The sequence below is a fragment of the Astatotilapia calliptera genome, chromosome 7 (assembly GCF_900246225.1).
Source record: "Astatotilapia calliptera chromosome 7, fAstCal1.2, whole genome shotgun sequence".
Taxonomy (NCBI): domain Eukaryota; kingdom Metazoa; phylum Chordata; class Actinopteri; order Cichliformes; family Cichlidae; genus Astatotilapia; species Astatotilapia calliptera.
Window position 1 is genome coordinate 34,341,679 of NC_039308.1, and position 19,197 is coordinate 34,360,875.

General features: G+C 40.4%; 1 protein-coding gene across 2 annotated transcripts; it reads left to right on the forward strand.

Moving 5' to 3' along the window:
• The first annotated feature begins 171 nt into the window (after positions 1–171).
• On the forward strand, positions 172–19,194 carry cfap44 (cilia and flagella associated protein 44). 2 transcript variants are annotated; one of them, XM_026174476.1, is made up of 34 exons: positions 172–446; positions 1,508–1,661; positions 2,273–2,435; positions 2,972–3,074; positions 3,148–3,364; positions 3,561–3,675; positions 4,121–4,285; positions 4,934–5,092; positions 5,180–5,227; positions 5,461–5,560; positions 5,879–5,973; positions 6,054–6,263; positions 6,548–6,658; positions 6,750–6,902; positions 7,429–7,638; positions 9,950–10,092; positions 10,202–10,481; positions 10,757–10,806; positions 12,422–12,584; positions 12,764–12,894; positions 13,227–13,438; positions 13,515–13,659; positions 13,765–13,918; positions 14,073–14,314; positions 14,451–14,703; positions 14,793–14,996; positions 15,708–15,903; positions 15,976–16,104; positions 16,307–16,437; positions 16,559–16,675; positions 17,393–17,594; positions 17,832–17,992; positions 18,125–18,259; positions 18,544–19,194. In XM_026174476.1, exons 1-34 carry the CDS (start codon positions 380–382, stop codon positions 18,763–18,765), a joined length of 5,340 nt encoding a protein of 1,779 aa, XP_026030261.1. In that variant the 5' UTR covers positions 172–379; the 3' UTR covers positions 18,766–19,194. The 2 variants fall into 2 exon arrangements, with proteins under 2 accessions (XP_026030261.1, XP_026030262.1); XM_026174477.1 differs by having other exon boundaries at positions 15,979–16,104.
• The last annotated feature ends 3 nt before the right edge of the window (positions 19,195–19,197 follow it).

The following is a 19,197-nucleotide window of genomic DNA, read 5'->3' on the forward strand; positions in this document are numbered from 1 at the left end:
GTTACATCGATGTGAATTAGAAATTGACATTCTTTAAAATTCCTTAAAAATCAAGTTAGTTTAATCTAATATTAAAGTTAATCATGTTTGTAAAAATTATGTCATTTTCTTTAAAATTACGACCCATTACGCTCCAAACGCAAGACAACGGTTGAGAACTACATAACCCACAAGGCTTTGCAACTCACATGTTTCCCGTTGCCCGGCAACGTAGCAACAGACTTTACGGAGCCATATCCAGAAGATAGGACTTTAAATCCATCTGGTGGCATTGTGTATTATCATATTCTAAAGTTTAACTTCCTTCATTTCAAGCTATAAATACCTTTGAATAATAGACTGCCTGTGTGTGTTTCACAGAGCAGGTAACAAACAGGAAATGTTGGGAGAAAACGGAGCTTTTGTTAGTGAACAGACTGAAAGCACACGGACATCTTCACATGAAGGTCAGGCAGCTTAATGCTATTTTACCCCAAGTTTAATTAATAATTGTTTTTTTAATGTCAGCTATTTTAATTTACTTTATTAACCCGCTTTATTTCAACTTTTAATGAATGAAAACCCATTATTATTAATTATTAATTTATTTCATATTTTAAATTTACATATTTACATTTTAAACTTAAAATGTTGTATTTTTGTTCTAATTTTCTCTTTTTACTTTATTGAGACATTTATTTTGATTTTGAATTTTATTGTACTGTAACGTTCACAAGAACCAGACGGTTGGATCTCAGTTTGTCCGTTTATTCGGTAACACAGGCAAACGGGCCCTCGTACAACACTTCACTTCAGCCCCGCACCGTCACACAACAACAAGGGCCCCCCCTCCCCTTCCTGCACACATTAACTCCCTATTTCCTGCAGCACAACCAAACATGTATCTTAAAGAAATAACAACCGTGTGCAGAGATAACCAACATGTCACTGTAAAATAACATTTAACCATCGTTATAGTACATAGCAATTTCCTCATTCTACCTATTTAAGCTTTGTTCTAGGTTGTGTTAAGTAGTTTTGGCTAATGTAGCCCAAACTTTGGGGTAAATAAAGCATGTATTCTCATGAATGTACCAAGTTAAAGCCAATCAGTTTTAGATACTTCGTTGTTATTGTAGTTTGCTGATCATTTTATGTCATGCACCACGTAAAACCCCGTTTCACTAAAACCATTTTACAATACCCGATATCGGTGTTTTACCTTTAGTGTAAAGTTTGCGTTGTGAGGTGGTAGCACTATCACTTTAAAGCAAGAAGGTCCTAGGTTGAATTAGAAAATAAGTTGTGAAGACAGTGTCCTGGAGGAAAGGTCTTGGCTGTAGATTGTTACACTTGGAGTGGGTGTAAAATTGATACATAAATGTGATTAAGCACTAAAAAAAAATCATGTGGCTATCCCTTGTAGTTCCTAAGTTATGAGTGCTAAAATGCTGGAAAAATAAAGTTAATTAAATGGTACAAGTCACCAGTGACTAAAAACTGTTTTCACATCTTTCCTTCCTGGCAGAATGTGATACCAAGCACCCAGCAATGCAGCAGGAGGCTGGGAGCCAATCAAAAAAGCAACTCCCTGCAGACATGTACTACAAATATGAAGAGCTTCACTCCAGACCGTACATCACACCCGATTCTGAAATCCCAGAGAACCTTCTGCATCTCTCGTATCCTTTGCTGAAAATTTTTTTACACCTTCCATTATAAGAATAGTGCACATAGTTTATTTTGAGTAGTTTTTAACTTCAGCTTTTATGTATTCAATTCAATTAAGTTTTATTTATACAGCAGCAAATCACAACAACAGTCGCCTCAAGGCACTTTATATTGTAATGTAAACACCTCACGATTTTATTTAAATATGTTATAAACACTACCTAACTCTATATCGTGCTAATGTTTGCAGCCATTATATGTTTAGCTTGTATTATATAAGTGTATGTGTAAGTATGAATGCTCAGTATAATATACTGTACATTTAAACATGCGTTGTGTATATTGTAAGTAATATGTAGTGTAGACTAAGCAGTAATATTGTTTAATACAGTAGCATTATAGTGCCATTATCTTATGGTATGTGTCATATATTTCTCTGCTAATACTAATGCTTCTAAATTAATAGTATGTATAAACAGTATGGGGGCCAGAGATATTAGTATATTTATACATTATTATAAAAAAGCAGTTGTCATTTTCATGGGACTTTTGCTAAAAAACATTTTTCTATAACACTGATGTGAATTTTAACTTTGATATCCTTAATTAATGATGCAATCAGTCACTCCTTTGGCTATGACTGTGGACGCAGGGCAAACCTGAAGCTGCTGGATGACAGAACTCTGATTTTTATAGCGGGGAACATGCTCGTCCTGCTCGATGTGAACACCAAGGAGCAGAGATACTTGCGCTCCTGCAGTGGAGGGGGAATTGGAGCAATCACGGTAAGGGGAAATTACTCATCATGCAAGGGAACTGTCCCACGGAATCTGCAATCTCTGTGACGGACAGCAGGCACGTTGAGGAGTTAAATAATGCTACTGGGGATTTAAGCATTAGCGGGAAATCTACGGCACAACTACACCGTAACCCCAAATTCTATCGCTTTTCTGCTGTAGTCAGAGGAGCTTGCAAAGAAGTTCTGCTGTAGTTTTATAATTTAACAGTGCGGCTAGCATCAAATGTAAAACTCCAGGATAAATGCCAGCAACCTGGTCGGCTGCTTATGTGGGTTATATCGTAGGCACTCCAAAGATTTCCTGCAGAAGTGTACATTTATGCACCTACAGTTTTCAAGCAGAAATGATTGAGGTACACACAATTAATACCTCAATTGTTTTAATGCAGTATTTACAAGAAGATTTACAATCCCTTATTATAAAATGCATTTGGTCCAGTTGCATAATTAATCACTTGATGACTGCATTTTCTCAGACATGTGTGTGTGTGTGTGTGTGTGTGTGTGTGTGTGTGGTTAAAGGCCCACCCTGGCAAGGAGTACTTTGTTGTAGCAGAGAAGGGAAAACAGCCCAACATCATAGTCTATGGATATCCTTCATTGGGACCTTACCGCATCCTCAGAGGTACATCGGATTCATTTTACAGTTATTATCTTAATGTTATTTGATGCTCTTGATTTAACCTGCATGTCTGTAGGTGGTACTGAGCGGGAGTACAGTTTTGTGGAGTTTAACCACAACGGAAGCATACTGGCCAGTGTGGGGAGTGCACCTGACTACACGCTGACACTGTGGGACTGGAGGCAGGAGGAGGTGATACTGAGCTGCAAGGCCATTTCACAGGAGGTCTATCGAGTCAGCTTTTCCCCATATAACCCAGGAATCCTCACAACGTCTGGATTTGGGCACATCAAGTAAAGTCAGAGTATAGTCCTCTGAAAATGTTGCAAAAACAACTTTGAGTTAGTTTCTTGTTTTATGCAGAGGATATTGTGGTAAACTCTGGGGTCAGAATAACAAAAAATAACTGCAGTCATTTCTGACTGCAGAGTTGAGGTTTTTACCCTTTTGCAATGTCGAATGTTTTTGTTTTCTTTCTCTCTCTCTTAGGTTTTGGAAAATGGCAAACACATTCACAGGTCCTAAATTACAAGGACTTATAGGACATTTTGGGAAAACTGTACCAACTGATATCGAGGGCTACGTGGAACTTCCTGATGGAAAGGTCTGTACTCGAGAGCCAGAGGCTACCTCCAAGAGAACCTCTTAACTTCCCATTAATCCATTTAAATTGAAACTGGCCACACATCATGTAGTGAAGTCTCCAGATAAAAAGCAAGAATTTTGCTTTTTTACAACTATAGTATTGATTACATGTGTAAATTAAAGTGAATAGGTGATTTGTTATTAACTGTAGATAAGAGGTAGATTGAATTATACAAGTGCATGAAATAAAGCTCTGTGTGAAAGTATGGTTAAATGTAGCTTTTAGTCTAAAGTCCTTTGAGAGGTCGGTGACACTCAGAAAGAAGTATTTACATACCACTTCATGTTTTAGTCAAGAGTATGGAGCCTCGCAAGGGACATTGGAGCAAAAAAATGAAGATGAACTTTTGCGAGATTGGCTCTGTACAAGAGAATTAATATTTCACCTCATCTTCTCCTTTTAGGTGTTGTCAGGAACAGATTGGGGCAATTTGCTGCTGTGGGATGGGAACACCATCAAGGTGGAGATTTGCCGTAATGATGGCCGGACCTGTCATGCAGGGACGGTCCAGCCGTTTTCCCTAGAAGATGGACAGCTGATGACGATTGGCTCTGATGGTGTTGTCAGGGTAAGATCCTTGCTACACCAATCACAGCATTAAACCATAGAGTCCCCTTATTTTGCCAAAAACAAAAACATTTGACCTGTCAGAGCATGGCCATGTGTCCCCTGGGTGTGAACAGTAGTAACTGCCAGCAGATACTTCTTGTCCTTCAGCTTGTTCCACCACATGCCAAACATGCTTGATCCTGATGGAGGCTACTGCCACAGCAAGTCAATTTTGTACAGCTAAAATTAACAATGAACTTTTTCTGAAGAAGGAAGAAATGATTATTCTTTCGGAAACTATGTTGGGGACTATTGCCCTAGTGGATTAAAATACATTATTTTTAATTATTAGTACTTTATTGGACAAGCATACATTTTTTAATTAAGGGCTAGAGTAGAAATATAGAGGCACTTTCTCTTTCTCTTAAAGAAACTGGAATTTGTGTTGAGCGTGGATTTGAGCAGATGGATTTATTGAGATCATGTCAAGCAGTTATTTAAAAAAAAATGCTGACATTCTCTTTTAAGATAATCTTGGTGCTTACAGTACAACCAATTTTCTGTAATATTTTCACCATGACCATTTTTATCAATACCATTCTTTTTTTCTTTCTAGTTGTAAAATTGTATCAATGTGTGAATAGCAAAAGTAAAATTTTCCCATCAGGTTTGGGACTTTGAGAGGATCAACACAGCTGACAGTAACAGTGACGGCATTAGATTTGAGATGGAGCCCAATAATGAGCTGGTGGTCGGACGCAATGTGTGCCTCTCTTCTGTGGTGAGGAGGAGCTCCCTGCCTCACTCCTTCGTTTGGTTTGCCCAGGTCAGAAAAAAAGCTTTGCACTTGGAAACCATAACACATGATCCACACTCACCTCGGTCCTGATCACTCTCCTGTGTGAACTTGTAGGATTCTAATGGAGCCATCTGGAAACTGGACCTTTCATTCACCAACACAGTAAGTTTCCTGCATCTTTTGTTTCTATGGAGAAGCTATGTAAATGCAGCAATTTGTTTATTGGGGATTTGAATGAACAAGTAACAGTGCAGGCATTTCTAAATGGATGGATTGTAACTGATAAAGACCAAAATGTTATATTCTCCGTTCTTCATAGGAACTTCGTTAAACCATTGTGTGTCATAATACAGTGCGCAGGTTCCGGCCTGTGTAATAAAGTCTTTTGTGTGCAGAGTCCTGATCCAGAGTGCCTGTTTTCGTTCCATGGTGGGATGATTCAAGGCCTGGACGTATCAAAGAAATCCCACCTGATGGCAACAACCACTCTGGACTGTGAGTCCATGTGTGCTTACATACCTGTACCATGCTCTCCTTTTCCATTGATTCAGTGCTAGTGGCCAGTCAACCACTAGCAGTTCTATGCATTTCAAAGAAAAATGCTGTTACACTTAAACTGTCGCCGCACCCCAAAGCTATTGGGCCCAGATTTGGAACCACTTTCATGTCAGTAGATATTAGAAAAATCACCAAACTCACACATGCCTGTTCTCAAGAGCTAATACTATAGATATATAGTTTATATAAATATACTATATATGTGAAAACACATTCAAACTCTGTAAGAGCTGCTATTTTATCCATGTCATCCAGGCTCTGTCAAAGTTTTTGATTTCCTGGCAAAACGAGAACTGACCACCAGACGCTTTAATCAGGGAGGAACTGCTCTCTGCTGGGCTCCAGCTAAGGTGAGTGTGTCAGTGAAAACAGAATTCTTCTTCCAGTGTGACTCAAAAGGCTCAACAATGGCTCCGGTGTTGGCTTTAAGGTGAGCCAGAGTGGAGGTTTACTGGTGACCGGCTTTGAGAATGGAGTAGTTCGCTTGCTGGAGCTGTACAACCCTCAGAGGCTGCAAACTATCACAGGACAGAGCCCCGAAGGAGATGCCGAGCTGCGCCTTAGACAGCCCTTCAAACCACATGATGCTGCTGTTACAGCTGTGGCATATGAACGAAATGGAGAGATCCTGGCCACTGGGGTAAGCGGTTTTCTAGTTTACTACTGTGGAAGCATATAATATGGAGTACCAGTAACAAGGCTTCTTCAGATAGGCTAAATTCATCTGCTACACAAAGCTAGGTTTTGTCAGCATTTATTGGCTTTGGCAAGAAGGAATTTCCACCCATTAAAAGTTCAGCTAGAGCTAAGCTAGCTAGAGGTGAAGTTTGTAAAGTTTCTGTAGACACTTTATCAGTCTAAGGTTAGTTTTGGTGTTTGTTGTATCTTTCTGATATCTCTTCTTATTCTGATCTTTCTCCTCAGAGTGCTGACTGCACTGTGTTCTTCTTCACTGTTGGAGAGAACTACAACCCCATCGGTTTTATCCACGTCCCTGGGCTGGTAAAGGCGCTGGAGTGGTCACCGCATTCTCACGTAAGCTCAGTGTTTAATCATTGCTGCTGTGAATGTGAAGGGTCTCTGTGATAGATTTGCATAACGTTGTTTTTTGTACGTTTTTATACAGAACGATAACAATCTGGTCATCCTGTGTCAGAGCGGTCATGTGGTTGAGGTGCACAGTCCTGATCTGGCAACTCAGAAACCAACCAACACCTTTCATCTGTCAGAGCTGCCCAGAAGATCCTTCAAGTTTAAAAGCATCAAGTCTCGAATCAAGGTCTGAAAGTGGTCTTTCTTGACTTTAGTCTGTTTGAATAAATAAATTCATTTTCGTCAGCACCGCTAAGGTAAAGAAAGATCAACCTTCACTTCTGCGAGTGTTCATATTTTGGCAGTACAGCTCTGTGCTGGGTGGTGAGAGGTGAAACGTCTTTAGGCAACTTAAAGTCCAGATGCTCCAAGTCAGCAATAGCTGAGCTGTGACAGAAGTGGTTTGTGAAGAGGCTTGCAGGTTCACAGTAACCGTGAGCAGGTTAACCAGCTATAAAATCTTAAGTATGTAAGTTTTACTACTTGGATGTGTAACCACTAACTTTATCTACCAGTACTGTGGCTAAGGTTAATTGTGCGGCCTTTTTGAATTATCGCTGTTCTTAACTTTTATGGCTCCATTAACTGTGTTTTTGTACTCGGTGTTTCTTTATTTCCTGCCTTTTTACTCTGTTTAAAAGAACTGCTGCTTGAATATGAATGGAAACGTCATTTCAGATCAGATGTTTTGCATTTTAAATTCTGTGTTTCAGAGAGAGGAGGATTTTGCAAGAAATAAAGCTATAAAGGAGGAGAAGAAGAAAGCGAAAGAAGAACGGTTAAAAGATACAAAGAAGCTGGATGTAGAGCAAGAAGAAGAAAAAGAGGAGAAGGAAGAATTACCTCCTATCTATATCCCTGATCCACCAAGTCCTCTCTGCTGTGGCTTCTATTCACAGCCTGGACACTTCTGGCTCTCCATGGTATGCATACAAACACAAACACACACACCCATAATATGTCTGTTTCTTAGAGTCATACAGGAATATGATACCAAGTTCCTTCACCCACAAAAGTAGAAAATAAACTAGAGTACAACCTGCATTTGCTGTCAGTGAGTAAAAACATGTAAAATTCACAGTTAAAAAGGGTGAGGTACCAAATCTTTTTTGATAGCTATCAAATCTGTTCAAAAAACAAACCATTGTGCAATATCAGATATAGTCCAAAAACAAGAAGACTAGAAAACTCCTCTCCACTTTCAAATATATTGTACACTCTGAGAGTCTTTAGTGCAGAGGTTCCCAAACTTTTTTTGCTGGGCCCCCCTTTGTTTTACAATTCACATCCCCCCCCCTTCCACACGCACGCACGCACGCACACGCACGCACAAACACATCCTCCAACCACACACACCCGTATTTTGCTCCATTGCGGTTTATTTCACACATCAAACATTTAGTAAGCAATTAAGCAAATACAAGTAATCTGCAATAAATGACAGGTAGTAAGAAAATAAACTACTAACTCTTTTACGTTATATCTGCACCTACACGGGTATTTTTGAAAACTCAGCTGTTTCGTCCACACATAAACGGCGTTTGGAATCACAGAAAACGGAGATTTTTTAAAACTCATTTTTTGCGTTTACGTGCGGACGAGGAATACAGAGTTCGTCACGCAACGTCAAAGGTATGTGCCTTTTTCACGTCACGCTGTGCGCCACGTTATTGTTTACATGAGATGAATTGCAGAATGGCAGATAGAGACAAAATACTGTTAATCTGACTATCTGCAGGTTTTACACGCTTACATTTACACGCAGTTACTGTCCCTCCATTTACAAAGGCAGAGGCGTCACGGTGTAATTATTTTACATGTAGTTGTTTTTTTCTTGTGTAATAATATTCAACATTGCTATCAATACATTTTTCAAAAAATGCCTCTCTGTGCAAAATGGGTTTAAAAACATAAACAACTGTAGGATACTGTTTGTCCGTGATTTGGAGAGCTCAGCTGTGCTGACGAAGGGAAAATCAATTATGCAGGGGAGACCTACCTTGGCATTTGTGCAGGTGAAACCAAAGGGAAGATTTGTTTCACCATATTTTCTAGTCTTTGGCTTAGAATGAAGTTGGTTTGGAAACATATACTGTTAAAAAAACATCTTAAAAGAACGGTAATATTCCGGCAGCTGGGGCGCCAAAATACGACCGTAAAATAACAGAAAATAACTGTCCCATAAAAATACGGTTATTTTCAGTAATGAAAATAGAGTTTGTTGCGCTAATTTTACATGGGATTTTAACGTGATCAAACAATGAAATTACCTATAAACAAGGTCAATGAATGTGGCAATATGAATCATAATACGTAAATGTACAGAAATATACAGTTAACAGTTGGTTTAAATAATAATGGAGTGCATGCCCTGGGACAGACTGACAGAGGCGAGGCTGCCATATCGCACCATCGGCCCCTCTGGTCATCACCAGTAGGTGAAGAGTCTTGACCATGGACACAATACCGAGAGTGTCCGAGCCGGTGCTCGAACCGGCAACCTTCTGATCACAAAGTGAACTGCCAACTTTTGAGCCACAATCGCCCTAAATAGCAATGATAATAATACTTATGTGATGTAACACAAGCTTATAGGAATCATGTTATATACTTTTCCATAGCATTACATTTGAATTCAACAGTTCAATCTTTCAAATAACAGACAGATATTTGTGAAATCATGATACATTTGTGAATGTATTTTTACAATCTAAATATGCATATGTACAAGAAAATATATTTACAAAACAAGTAAATTGTGTTTTACTATATTTACAGTGATGTTATGTTATTTTACCTTTGACATGTAAAATCACAGTCTACTTATGTAAATTTAATGATATTCTAGAAAGACAATACAAACTGTAAAATACACAGTAAGATACTTTGACATTACTATTTTTTGGAACAGTGTATTCAGCAATGCTTCATCTCCCGCTTTGCGTTTGTGTGGGCGCCCAGTACTAGCAGCGTCCAAGCCTTGTTTTTTTTGTTTTTTTTGTTTCCCTTTTCATATCGCCCCCCCCCCCCCCCTGCAATGGCGGGCCCCACACTTCGGGAAGGTCTGCTTTAGTGTAATTGAATGCAATGGCCACACATTACAGTCACATTCATCAACAAGGAGTTAATGATATCTGTTTAGCTCTGGAAGTTGATGAGATATAGGTAAATATCCTGAAGTGTGATTTTTTTTTCTTCACGACTAACTGTTTTCTGTCTCTCTGAACCCTGTAGGGAGGCTTTGACTCAGGCTTCTTATATCACTGTAAGTTCTCTGAGAATCAAGACGAGGATCCTGAGCAGCGGCAGGATGAACCATTCAGCTTTCTGCCTGTACATAACGCAGAGGATGACCCCATCTGTTCCATCACCTTCAGGTAGCCTGAGGACAGACGAGCTTTTCTAAACTTTTGTGCAGCTGTTTACACTTTACATGTTTTGAATGAAAAGGGTGGTGATTGAAGTGCAATTCCTGGTGCTTTGCAGCTCCAACAGACAGCTGCTTCTCTGCGGCATGAACTCGGGCTCCATCAGGATTTATCCCCTGCAGCCTGGTGATCACAGCCTCACCTCCATGCAGGCATACTGGACTCTCAGCGTCCACGACAACCAGTATGGACACCTGCGACACATCCGCTGTAGCCACGACGACCTGTTTGTGCTGACAGCGGGAGATGACGGGAACATCTTCTCCTTCAGTCTGCTTCCTCCAGAGGAGATGCAGCAAAGCCTACAGAGAAAGAGAGCCAAGATTCCTTCACCCAAGGTCGGTCACATTTTGATGGCGCATTGTCTTTAAACCAGTTATATAATAATCAGCTTGAGTTTGTAAGGGACTAAAATTGAGCTAGTTCATAAGTTTAAGTTTAAAGGGGCACTTTATAGGCCTAAATGCTGAACTCGTGGTCACGTGTTCCCAAGTAAAACAGTTCAGTAGAAGACAGACCCCCCCCCCAAAAAAAAATAAATTAAAGAAATGTTTAATAAAATTGTTTTATATGTGTGAGGTTGTATCAATATCATCTTTTTTGCATGATTTAGATAACTCTTGGGAATGAGACTGAGGATATTGAAGATCCAGCAGCCTACAGGTGAGAATAAATAGCAAGTTTAGTTATAATTTTGTATCAATTAATAATTTCTTCCTCTGTATATCTACCATTTTCTCTTTTTGGGACTCTCATAAACTGTATATACAGGTGAAACTCAAAAACTTGAATATCGTGCAAAAGTTCATTTATTTCAGTAATTCAACTCAAAAGGTAAAACTAATATATGATATAGACTCATGACTTACAGCTTACCCCAAATTCAAAATCTCAGAAAATTAGAATATTGTGAAAAGGTTCAATATTTTAGGCTCAAAGTGTCACACTGTAATAAGCTAATTATTCCAAAACACCTGCATGAGGTTCCTGAGCCTTTACATGCTCTCTCAGTCTGGTTCAGTAGGAATCACAATCATGGGGAAGACTGCTGACCTGACAGTTGTGCATAAAACCATCATTGTCAGCCTCCATAAGGAGGGAAAGCCTCAAAAGGTAATTGCAGAAGAAGTTGAATGCTCCCAAAGTGCTGTATCAAAGCACATTAATAGAAAGTTATGTGGAAGGGAAAGGTGTGGAAGAAAAAGGGCTAAATGAAAAAAAGAACTGGTCTGTTGCTCAGTGGTCGAAGATCCTCTTTTCTAGTGAGAGCAAATGTTGCATCTCATTTGGAAACCAAGTTCCCAGAGTCTGGAGGAAGAATGGAGAGGCACACAATCTAAGATGCTTGAAGTCCAGTGTGAAGTTTCCACAGTCTGTGTTGATTTGGGGAGCCATGTCATGCTGGTGTTGGTCTACTATGCTTTATTAAGTCCAGAGTCAACGCAGCCATCTACCAGGACATTTTGGAGCACTCCATGCTTCCTTCCGCAGACAAGCTTTATGGAAATGCTGACTTTGTTTTCCAACTGGACTTGGGACCTGCCAACACTACCAAAAGTACCCAAAACCTGCTTCAATGACCATGGGATTACTGTGCTTGAGTGGCCAGCAAACTCACCTGACCTGAACCCCATAGAGAATTTATGGGGCATTGCCAAGAGAAAGATGAGTGACACGAGACCGAACAATGCAGAAGAGCTGAAGGCCGCTATTGAAGCAATTATAAAAAATAAAGGTTTCAAATATCTTGCTTTTCATGTAATGAGTCTATATCATATATTAGTTTGACCTTTTAAGTTGAATCAGTGAAATAAATGAACTTTGCATGATATTCAAATTCAGCTTCACCTGTATATGATGGACATAGCTCACCCGATCTGAAACATGAAGATACCTTAATCCTGCATTATTTCTAATGGCCAGTAGAAGGACACTCCTGTTTCACAAAGACATAGAACGAAAATAACCTTACAACCAACACATCTGTGACCTAAGTAAACATTTTCCTGATGAGTTAATGGTCTCAGTCACTACTTTTAAGTCTTATTAATGCATTATGTTTATTTTGGACATCAGAGTTACACATACTTTACAGGGTTGACAAGTAGGCAGAATATGAGCGTGCAGGGTTCCTCGGATTCATAGTTCGTGACATCATGTTATAAACTGCCAAAGTGGGGGTGTTGAAAGCTTGACTCTTCACAATGAAACTTTGCTGTGGCTCATGAAAAGTATCAAGTTTTCTCTCTTCTAACTTTCTAATGTCTCCTTGTTCCAGCTTAGAGATGGCTAAGCAAAAGCTGCAAAATGACCAACTGCAAAAGGAGGCTGAGCTAAAGGTTTCTGAAAAGCAGAAGAACCTGAGTGAACTCCAGAAGAAATTTAAGAAAGTGCTGAATGACAACCAGAATCTGTCGGAGCACATTCGCCTGAAACCTGAGGTACAAATGCAAATCTGGGATGTGTATGTGTGCACTATCCCTGAGTTGGGAAATTCAGCTGCGTTGCCACTGAAACTGAGATTCAATGAGATGTGAAAAATAATCTGATCTGGAATGTTTTATTAAGGGATAGACACAGTAGATTGTTGTTAGATGTATGTGTTGTTGTGTGTCTGTAGGAGCTGCAGCTGGACCAGCGATGTTACAAACAGGCAGAGAGGCTGAAGGCCCAGCGCGTGATGGAGGTCAGGAAGCAGCTAGCCTGGGAGCAGGAGCGCTGCAGCATAGCACTCAAAAAACTACAGGACTGGTACATGCAAGTTTTTATTCTACAACTATTTATATTATTCACAAATCAAAAAAATAGTAATTTGTCTTAAAAAGAGCCTTTTTGGTGTGAAACAAAGTGTTAGCTCCTCTCCTTCTAAGGTTAGCGTCCCTTTCAGCCAGCTTTGTTCTGATTCTGACTGCCTGCCCCTCAAACAGAAAGCTTGAACAGCTGGTGGGACAAAGCTGTGTTCCTGACTTGACCACTGACCTGCACAGACTACATTACTTGAAACTTTGGCCAAGTGAAATATGAGCGTGCATCTTTAGAATAGTGTATGTAGCCAAATGACAAACACCTATGCTTGATGTCAGGTTCAGGGACTCTCTTGGTGGAAAAATGGTCACTGTGGTTGCCATCCAGACCAGCCACAGAGTCTCCACTTACCATTTACCGGAGCCTGCCGAGCTTTCAGCTCAGGTCAGGCATCGGAGCACAACCAGAGAGCCTGTTGGACACAGAGATGCTGCACTAGATTGTAGGAAAGTCAGAGCAGAGACTGCAAAAGGCAGCACCAAAATTGACGGTAAGAAAGTGATTGTGTCTTTGTTTTACACATCAAAGATATATCTTGACCTGCATTGTCACCTATGTGCATTCAGAGGAGGAGGTGTTATGCCACCCAGTGATTCGTACAGCCAAGATCAAGCTGGGAGATCGTCAGGAAGAGAGACTTCGAAAGGCTGCAGAGAAAGCTGAGCAAGCTCGAGCCAAAATAGAAAAGAAGAAGCAGGAATGGGCACAAATGTGAGTGACTCTGCAGTGTCAGGTTAACCCACTAAGGAGTAGCTGGAGCTTAAATGATTACTATGATGCTGGTTCAAAAATGTATTTGGATTTTTGGTGTCTCAGTTACGCAGAGAAACCAAGTGAGGACTATGAAGATCCGAAGGACGTGGAAGCCATCCGTGAAGCCAAAGAGAACATCGGGGACTACATCGGGGTGAAACACCGGAGGGTGAACGCTGAGATGAAGAGAGAAGAACTGATTTCCTTGGAGGAAAATGTACAAACTCACACTAATACCCAGATGTTCACATCTGCTTTAAATATACTTTGTGCTATCTATTTCACACCTACGTGCAGGCATATAATTATGGTCCTTAAATGTCATTATTAAATTATCTGGATAATCTAATGACTCACTCCATCATCACTAGATGCATGAAAAGCAGAGTGAGCTGAACAGACGGATCGTGGCATTGCGGGACTCCAAACTTCGTCTGGTGTCTTGGTTGCGTGCTCAGGCTCAGCGGCTGCAGAAGGTCCAGCAGCGCCTGGCGGTTCATCTCCGCCGGCCTCCACCCATCCTACCCAACATATTAACAGAGGAAGTGCCAGAGGAGAAGCTGTGGTACAGCCACTCCACCTTGGAGCGATACCGGTCACTGAGGGAGCAGAGGTACAGAGGATGGCTGTTCTCTGAAAACCAAAACTTTAAATGGTTTCAGTTGGTTTGCTTGACATTGTTGCTACAATGACATGAAAAACATTAGAAAACAAAAACTGTAGATTTTTTATGTTTTGTTTTTAAAAAGGTTTAGGGATTTGGAGCAGGAGGGAGCAGCGAGTTTGTTGGAGCAGCTGGAGAAAGAAATGGAGGAGGATAAAAAGGAAGAAGAGCAGAGGAGAGATGTAGAAGAAACTCCCAGATTGTCTGTTTCATCTGTAACCAGAGAAGAAGAGGAGACACCAGTGGACGAAGGATCTGAACTGAGCGAGCTGGAGGAGGAGCTTCAGAAGGAGGAGGAGATCAGACTGCTGCATGAGCAGAACACTCTGCTGGAGGAGGTCATTGTCATTAATTTGATTTTTAACTGAATAACTAGTTGGAATGTCTTCTGGATAATAACTGATGTGGGGATGGATTTTATCCTCAGATGGAGACTGCGGTTTGTCAGTTTGACGCGGAGCTGCTGCTGCTGTGTCGACAGAAGCTGCATCTGGACTGGCGGCTGAAGCTGGCTGACCTCCGCCTGGTGACGCTCTTTCAGGAGATGCTGCTCCTCAAACAATTTCAGAGGAGAGAGGGAGGCTTACATGAGAAGCTCAACACCTGCATTATGGAGGAGAACAGCATCACAGTAGGTGGATTGAATTAGCCTGGAGTTGGTGTTTTTATTTAATAATACGCTATAGTAATCTGCTTAAAAGGATATAGCAGCGTTCTTATGTTTTAGCTCACCTATGCGCATCCACATGCATCGTTATTTTGAATGGACAGTTTAGGGATAAAACAGAGTGGCTCATTTGGTGACGAGCAGAGGAGAGATGTTGGGCTTATTGAAAGGTAGATGTTAAAGATGGAGAAAGAGAAAGAGGAGGTTTTTAGTGTCAGAGGGCATGCAGGTGACTGTCATAACAGGAAGACGTGGAAGCAAGTGGTTTGTTTGTTTAGGGTCGGCACAATTGTCAGCTTTTAAAAAGCTTGTCACTTGCATTCATCAGTAGTTGTTGTACTCTTGATGCTTCTGGTGGCTTCATACATTGCTATTTTACAGTGACATTCCTTATTTTATTTGTTCTGCTGCTAAATGTGCTTTAAAATAACACTGACTTACTTTAAATTGATAAAAAAAAAGACTTGAAAACAGACCTGAAGCATGAAGATTTTATCAGATATGTGACTCAAATTTACAATTCATTTTTTCCACACATAACTACAATAACTGTGTAGTGTTTGCTGCCAAACACTGGTGGCCTGGAAATCATTATTTGCCAAAAAACTGTGTAAGCACAACACTGGACCTGCAGTTATTGTAGTCCTCACACTTCCTTCCTCTGATCACTCACAGTCAAAGCTGGGAGAGTGCAATGAACAGCTGGAGATGAAGAGGAGAGACATAGCCAAGCTGCAGGAGAGGGAGAAGGCTCTGACCGCTGCCTTCCAGGCTTCGCTCGGGGAAAACAATAAGTATGAAGAGTTTCTGACCAAAGTCTTCAAGAAGAAGATCAAACGTGTGAAGAAGAAGGAGCAGACGGGAAATGAAGGTGAGGGAAAGTAACACAGTGTGTGTAACGATGTGTGCATCAGTACTTTATGATCACAGTGTGTGTTTGTAGAAGAAGAGGACAGTGATGGAGACAGTGATGGAGACAGTGATGGAGACTCTGAAGAAGACGATGACTGGGATGATGATTATGACAGTGAAGAAGGAGGAGCTGCTGTGAATGACAGTATTTGCCCTGAAGGTCAGTAAAGTGGTGAAAAACATTCATCTCCTTTAATTTTTTAACAGTGAAAACTTTTCTGTTGTTCCAGCAGGAGCACAGAAACGTTTCAGTACTTTGAAATGCACCATTAAAGACAGATTTCAGGTCATTTCATTTTTCAGCCTGAAAACAGGTCTCTTTAATTTGACTTTAAGCATAAGTCTGTGTTTGTGTGTCTCAGGCTGTGAACCTGAGCTGTTTGAGAACACACTGCAGCTGCGTGAACGTCGACTGGACCTGGAGGAACTGTTAACAGAGGAGAAAAAGAGCGCTGAAGCTCTGAAGAAGGAGAGCGACAGCCTCGCAAAAAAGGTCAAACTCATCGGTTTTCATCACTGTTGTGCTTTCTGTACCTTGCTCTTGTTATCACTCGTGTGTTTTGCACTCATGTTATTGTGCTTGTGTTTTTGCGTGGATTTGATCTGCTCTGCAGGAGAAATCGGTGAAGAGCAGCCGGGCTGCACTGGAAGACGACTTGGATTTAATCAACAGGGAGAAACTGCAGAAAATCAGTGAACTGGATGTTGTGGTTCCTCTGAGATTGCACCAGGTAAATGGGATGTCATGCTGGATATTCTCTGGTGACAAAACTGCTTCAAGCAAGTCATAACAACACATAACAGATGATTGTCTGCCTGCTGTCAAAAATACTTATAGTGAGAAAGTACAACCAGCTCAGTCTGTACAAAAACAATTGATTAGTCCATTTCACCAAATATCCAAGCTTTTACAAAATCTATACAAATCCTGCCTTTTTTTTTTAAAATTAAAAAATTAAATGTATGTTAATTAAAAATACACTTTAGAAATTATAAATTTTAAAAGAATATTGCAGGAAATAAAAGGTTTTTCTCAGAATAGGCATTTGGACCGTGGCGATCACACAATATCCACAAATTTTAATAGCCATTAAAAAAACATTCTGTGTACATGTTTTTTTTTTGTCCTCGTAGAGATGTTTAAGTCTTTAAATAAAGTGAATAAAACAAAAATTCAAATGAAGAAACGAAGTAGAAGAACACTCTTTTGCATGCGTGATTTTATTGATCTTTATTGATCCAAAGCCAAACAGGATTAAAACAAAACATTTTCATGGATTTTACAGATTTTTATTATGAATATTGACCATAATAGACTTCCATGCAATACTTTGTGATGTTTTATTTAAAAGAAATGGTTACAGTGCAGTTTAGTCTATATTACAGAAGTTCTTGAACTTTTTCTTTTTGTTTTCTCCTTCCTTCCACTTTCACCCTGCGTCTTCCAGATTGAGTATGTTGTTAATGGCTCAGTGCCGTCAGATCTGAATGAGGCGTTGGTGCTGGACAAGAGTGAGCTGGACAGGCTGAAGGGGCGCATCCAGCAGCTGCAGGGGGAAAAGCTTCATCAGAAAGATCTGCACCGTCAAGCTCGCCAGCAGCACACCAAGCTCATCCACGACCGCAGAAACATGGCTGCCACGATCCAGAGTAAGAGTCTCTGACATGGAAGAGCTGAAGTGTAAAGATATACGAGAAGTTCACAGGTCACATGTAGACATTAGCTTTAAAAGAAAACACACATGCAGATGAAAACAAATCCAGATTTGTGTTGCAGGATTTGCCACATGGCTTCAAGAAAATATTCCTGTGACTTTCTTCATGCGTAGATTTGATCATGTGTTTGTTAATCAGTGCTGTTGGGTGCCTGCTTGTATCTTGGTGCAGCATTGGACCAGCAATGCAACGAGTTGATGAGAACAAAGTTTGGGAGGCTTGTGGATTTGGAAGCTTTGCAGATGCTATCGGGGAACAGGAGGCTGGAGGAGCTGAAGCAGGAAAAACTCCTCAAAGAAGCCGCATACGCCAAGGAGATCAGACAGTGGGATGTATGCTTATCTGTGTGTGTGCGCGAGATGTCTACATCTGTGCTGTTTTGATCATTTGCAAAATGAACATTTTAAAACCACTTCGGGTTACATTTTTTTTAAATCTTCTACTTGGGGGGTGTGTGTGTTCAGGCTAAGGTAGAAGAGGCACGTCAAGCTGTGATGGAGGTGACCACGTGTAATACAGAGCATCTCCGCAGTGCAACGAGTCTGAATGAACAGAAGAAGGAGCTACAGCTTAAACTCAGCACCAGCCAAAAGAAAATGGTAAACAATGTGCAAGGCTGATGAGCCTGGGATCCACGGTGTCACACACACATATATAAACAAATAATGCAGTTTATTTTAATAGTGTCGTTTAACATAAATACTTTTAATATGTTAATATTTCATTTTTGTTCCGGATAAAAAGTGAATCCCGCTATAATTATGCAATTCTGCTTTTCTCATTCAGATCCAGAGACTTATACAAAATATACAAAATATTTGTTGCTATCATGTGTTACTTTGCCCATATACTCTATAATCTATATATGTGTGAATGTATCCAGGGCAGACAACAGTTCCAGGACTACAGGAGACACACAGACCAGGAGGCTATCCAGAATCTCCAAGACTTGGTGATAAAGCAGTCTCAGCAAGCTGAAGCCCTCAGGAGAGAGATCCACCTCCTGTCGTGCAAAGGGGGTCACATGTTGCCCCCTGATCAGACCAGACTGCCACCACTTTCCCCCTTGCGCACCCCCATAGGCAGCATCAACACTGGAAAATAAAGAATGTCCACATAGCGCAGCTGAACAGAGTACGAAATATACATGTACCCATTTATATCATGAACACTTTGCACACCAATAAGGCTTAATAATCATGGAGTGTTGCTTTTCAGTGACCCTCATCACCTTTTCTCTTCTGCTCTTCTGCTATTAACACACCTAAAGAAACATTAAACGAATAAGCACCCAGTACAGGGACACTTATTTAATGAGATATGATTAGAAACATAAATGAAGTTATGAAATATGTAGTATTTCTGTATTTTGACCCCACAAATTACAACACCACAACCAGATGAATAGAATCAACTTTTTGGGACTTCCTTACCTGCATGTTTGAGCATGCATCGAAACTTCCTACAAATTACTGTAATTAGTCAAAGAAATGATCATAGAAGCATAACAAACATCATCATGATTAGTGTAGCTTCT

What these genes read in the sequence shown, in the direction of transcription:
- cfap44 (XM_026174476.1), top strand. Translation starts at nt 380, where the DNA reads ATGTTGGGAGAAAACGGAGCTTTTGTTAGTGAACAGACTGAAAGCACA. An exon ending in GACACTTCTGGCTCTCCATG is followed by an intron (nt 7,639 to 9,949) that starts GTATGCATACAA and finishes TGAACCCTGTAG; the next exon opens with GGAGGCTTTGACTCAGGCTT. An exon ending in CGGTCACTGAGGGAGCAGAG is followed by an intron (nt 14,315 to 14,450) that starts GTACAGAGGATG and finishes GTTTTTAAAAAG; the next exon opens with GTTTAGGGATTTGGAGCAGG.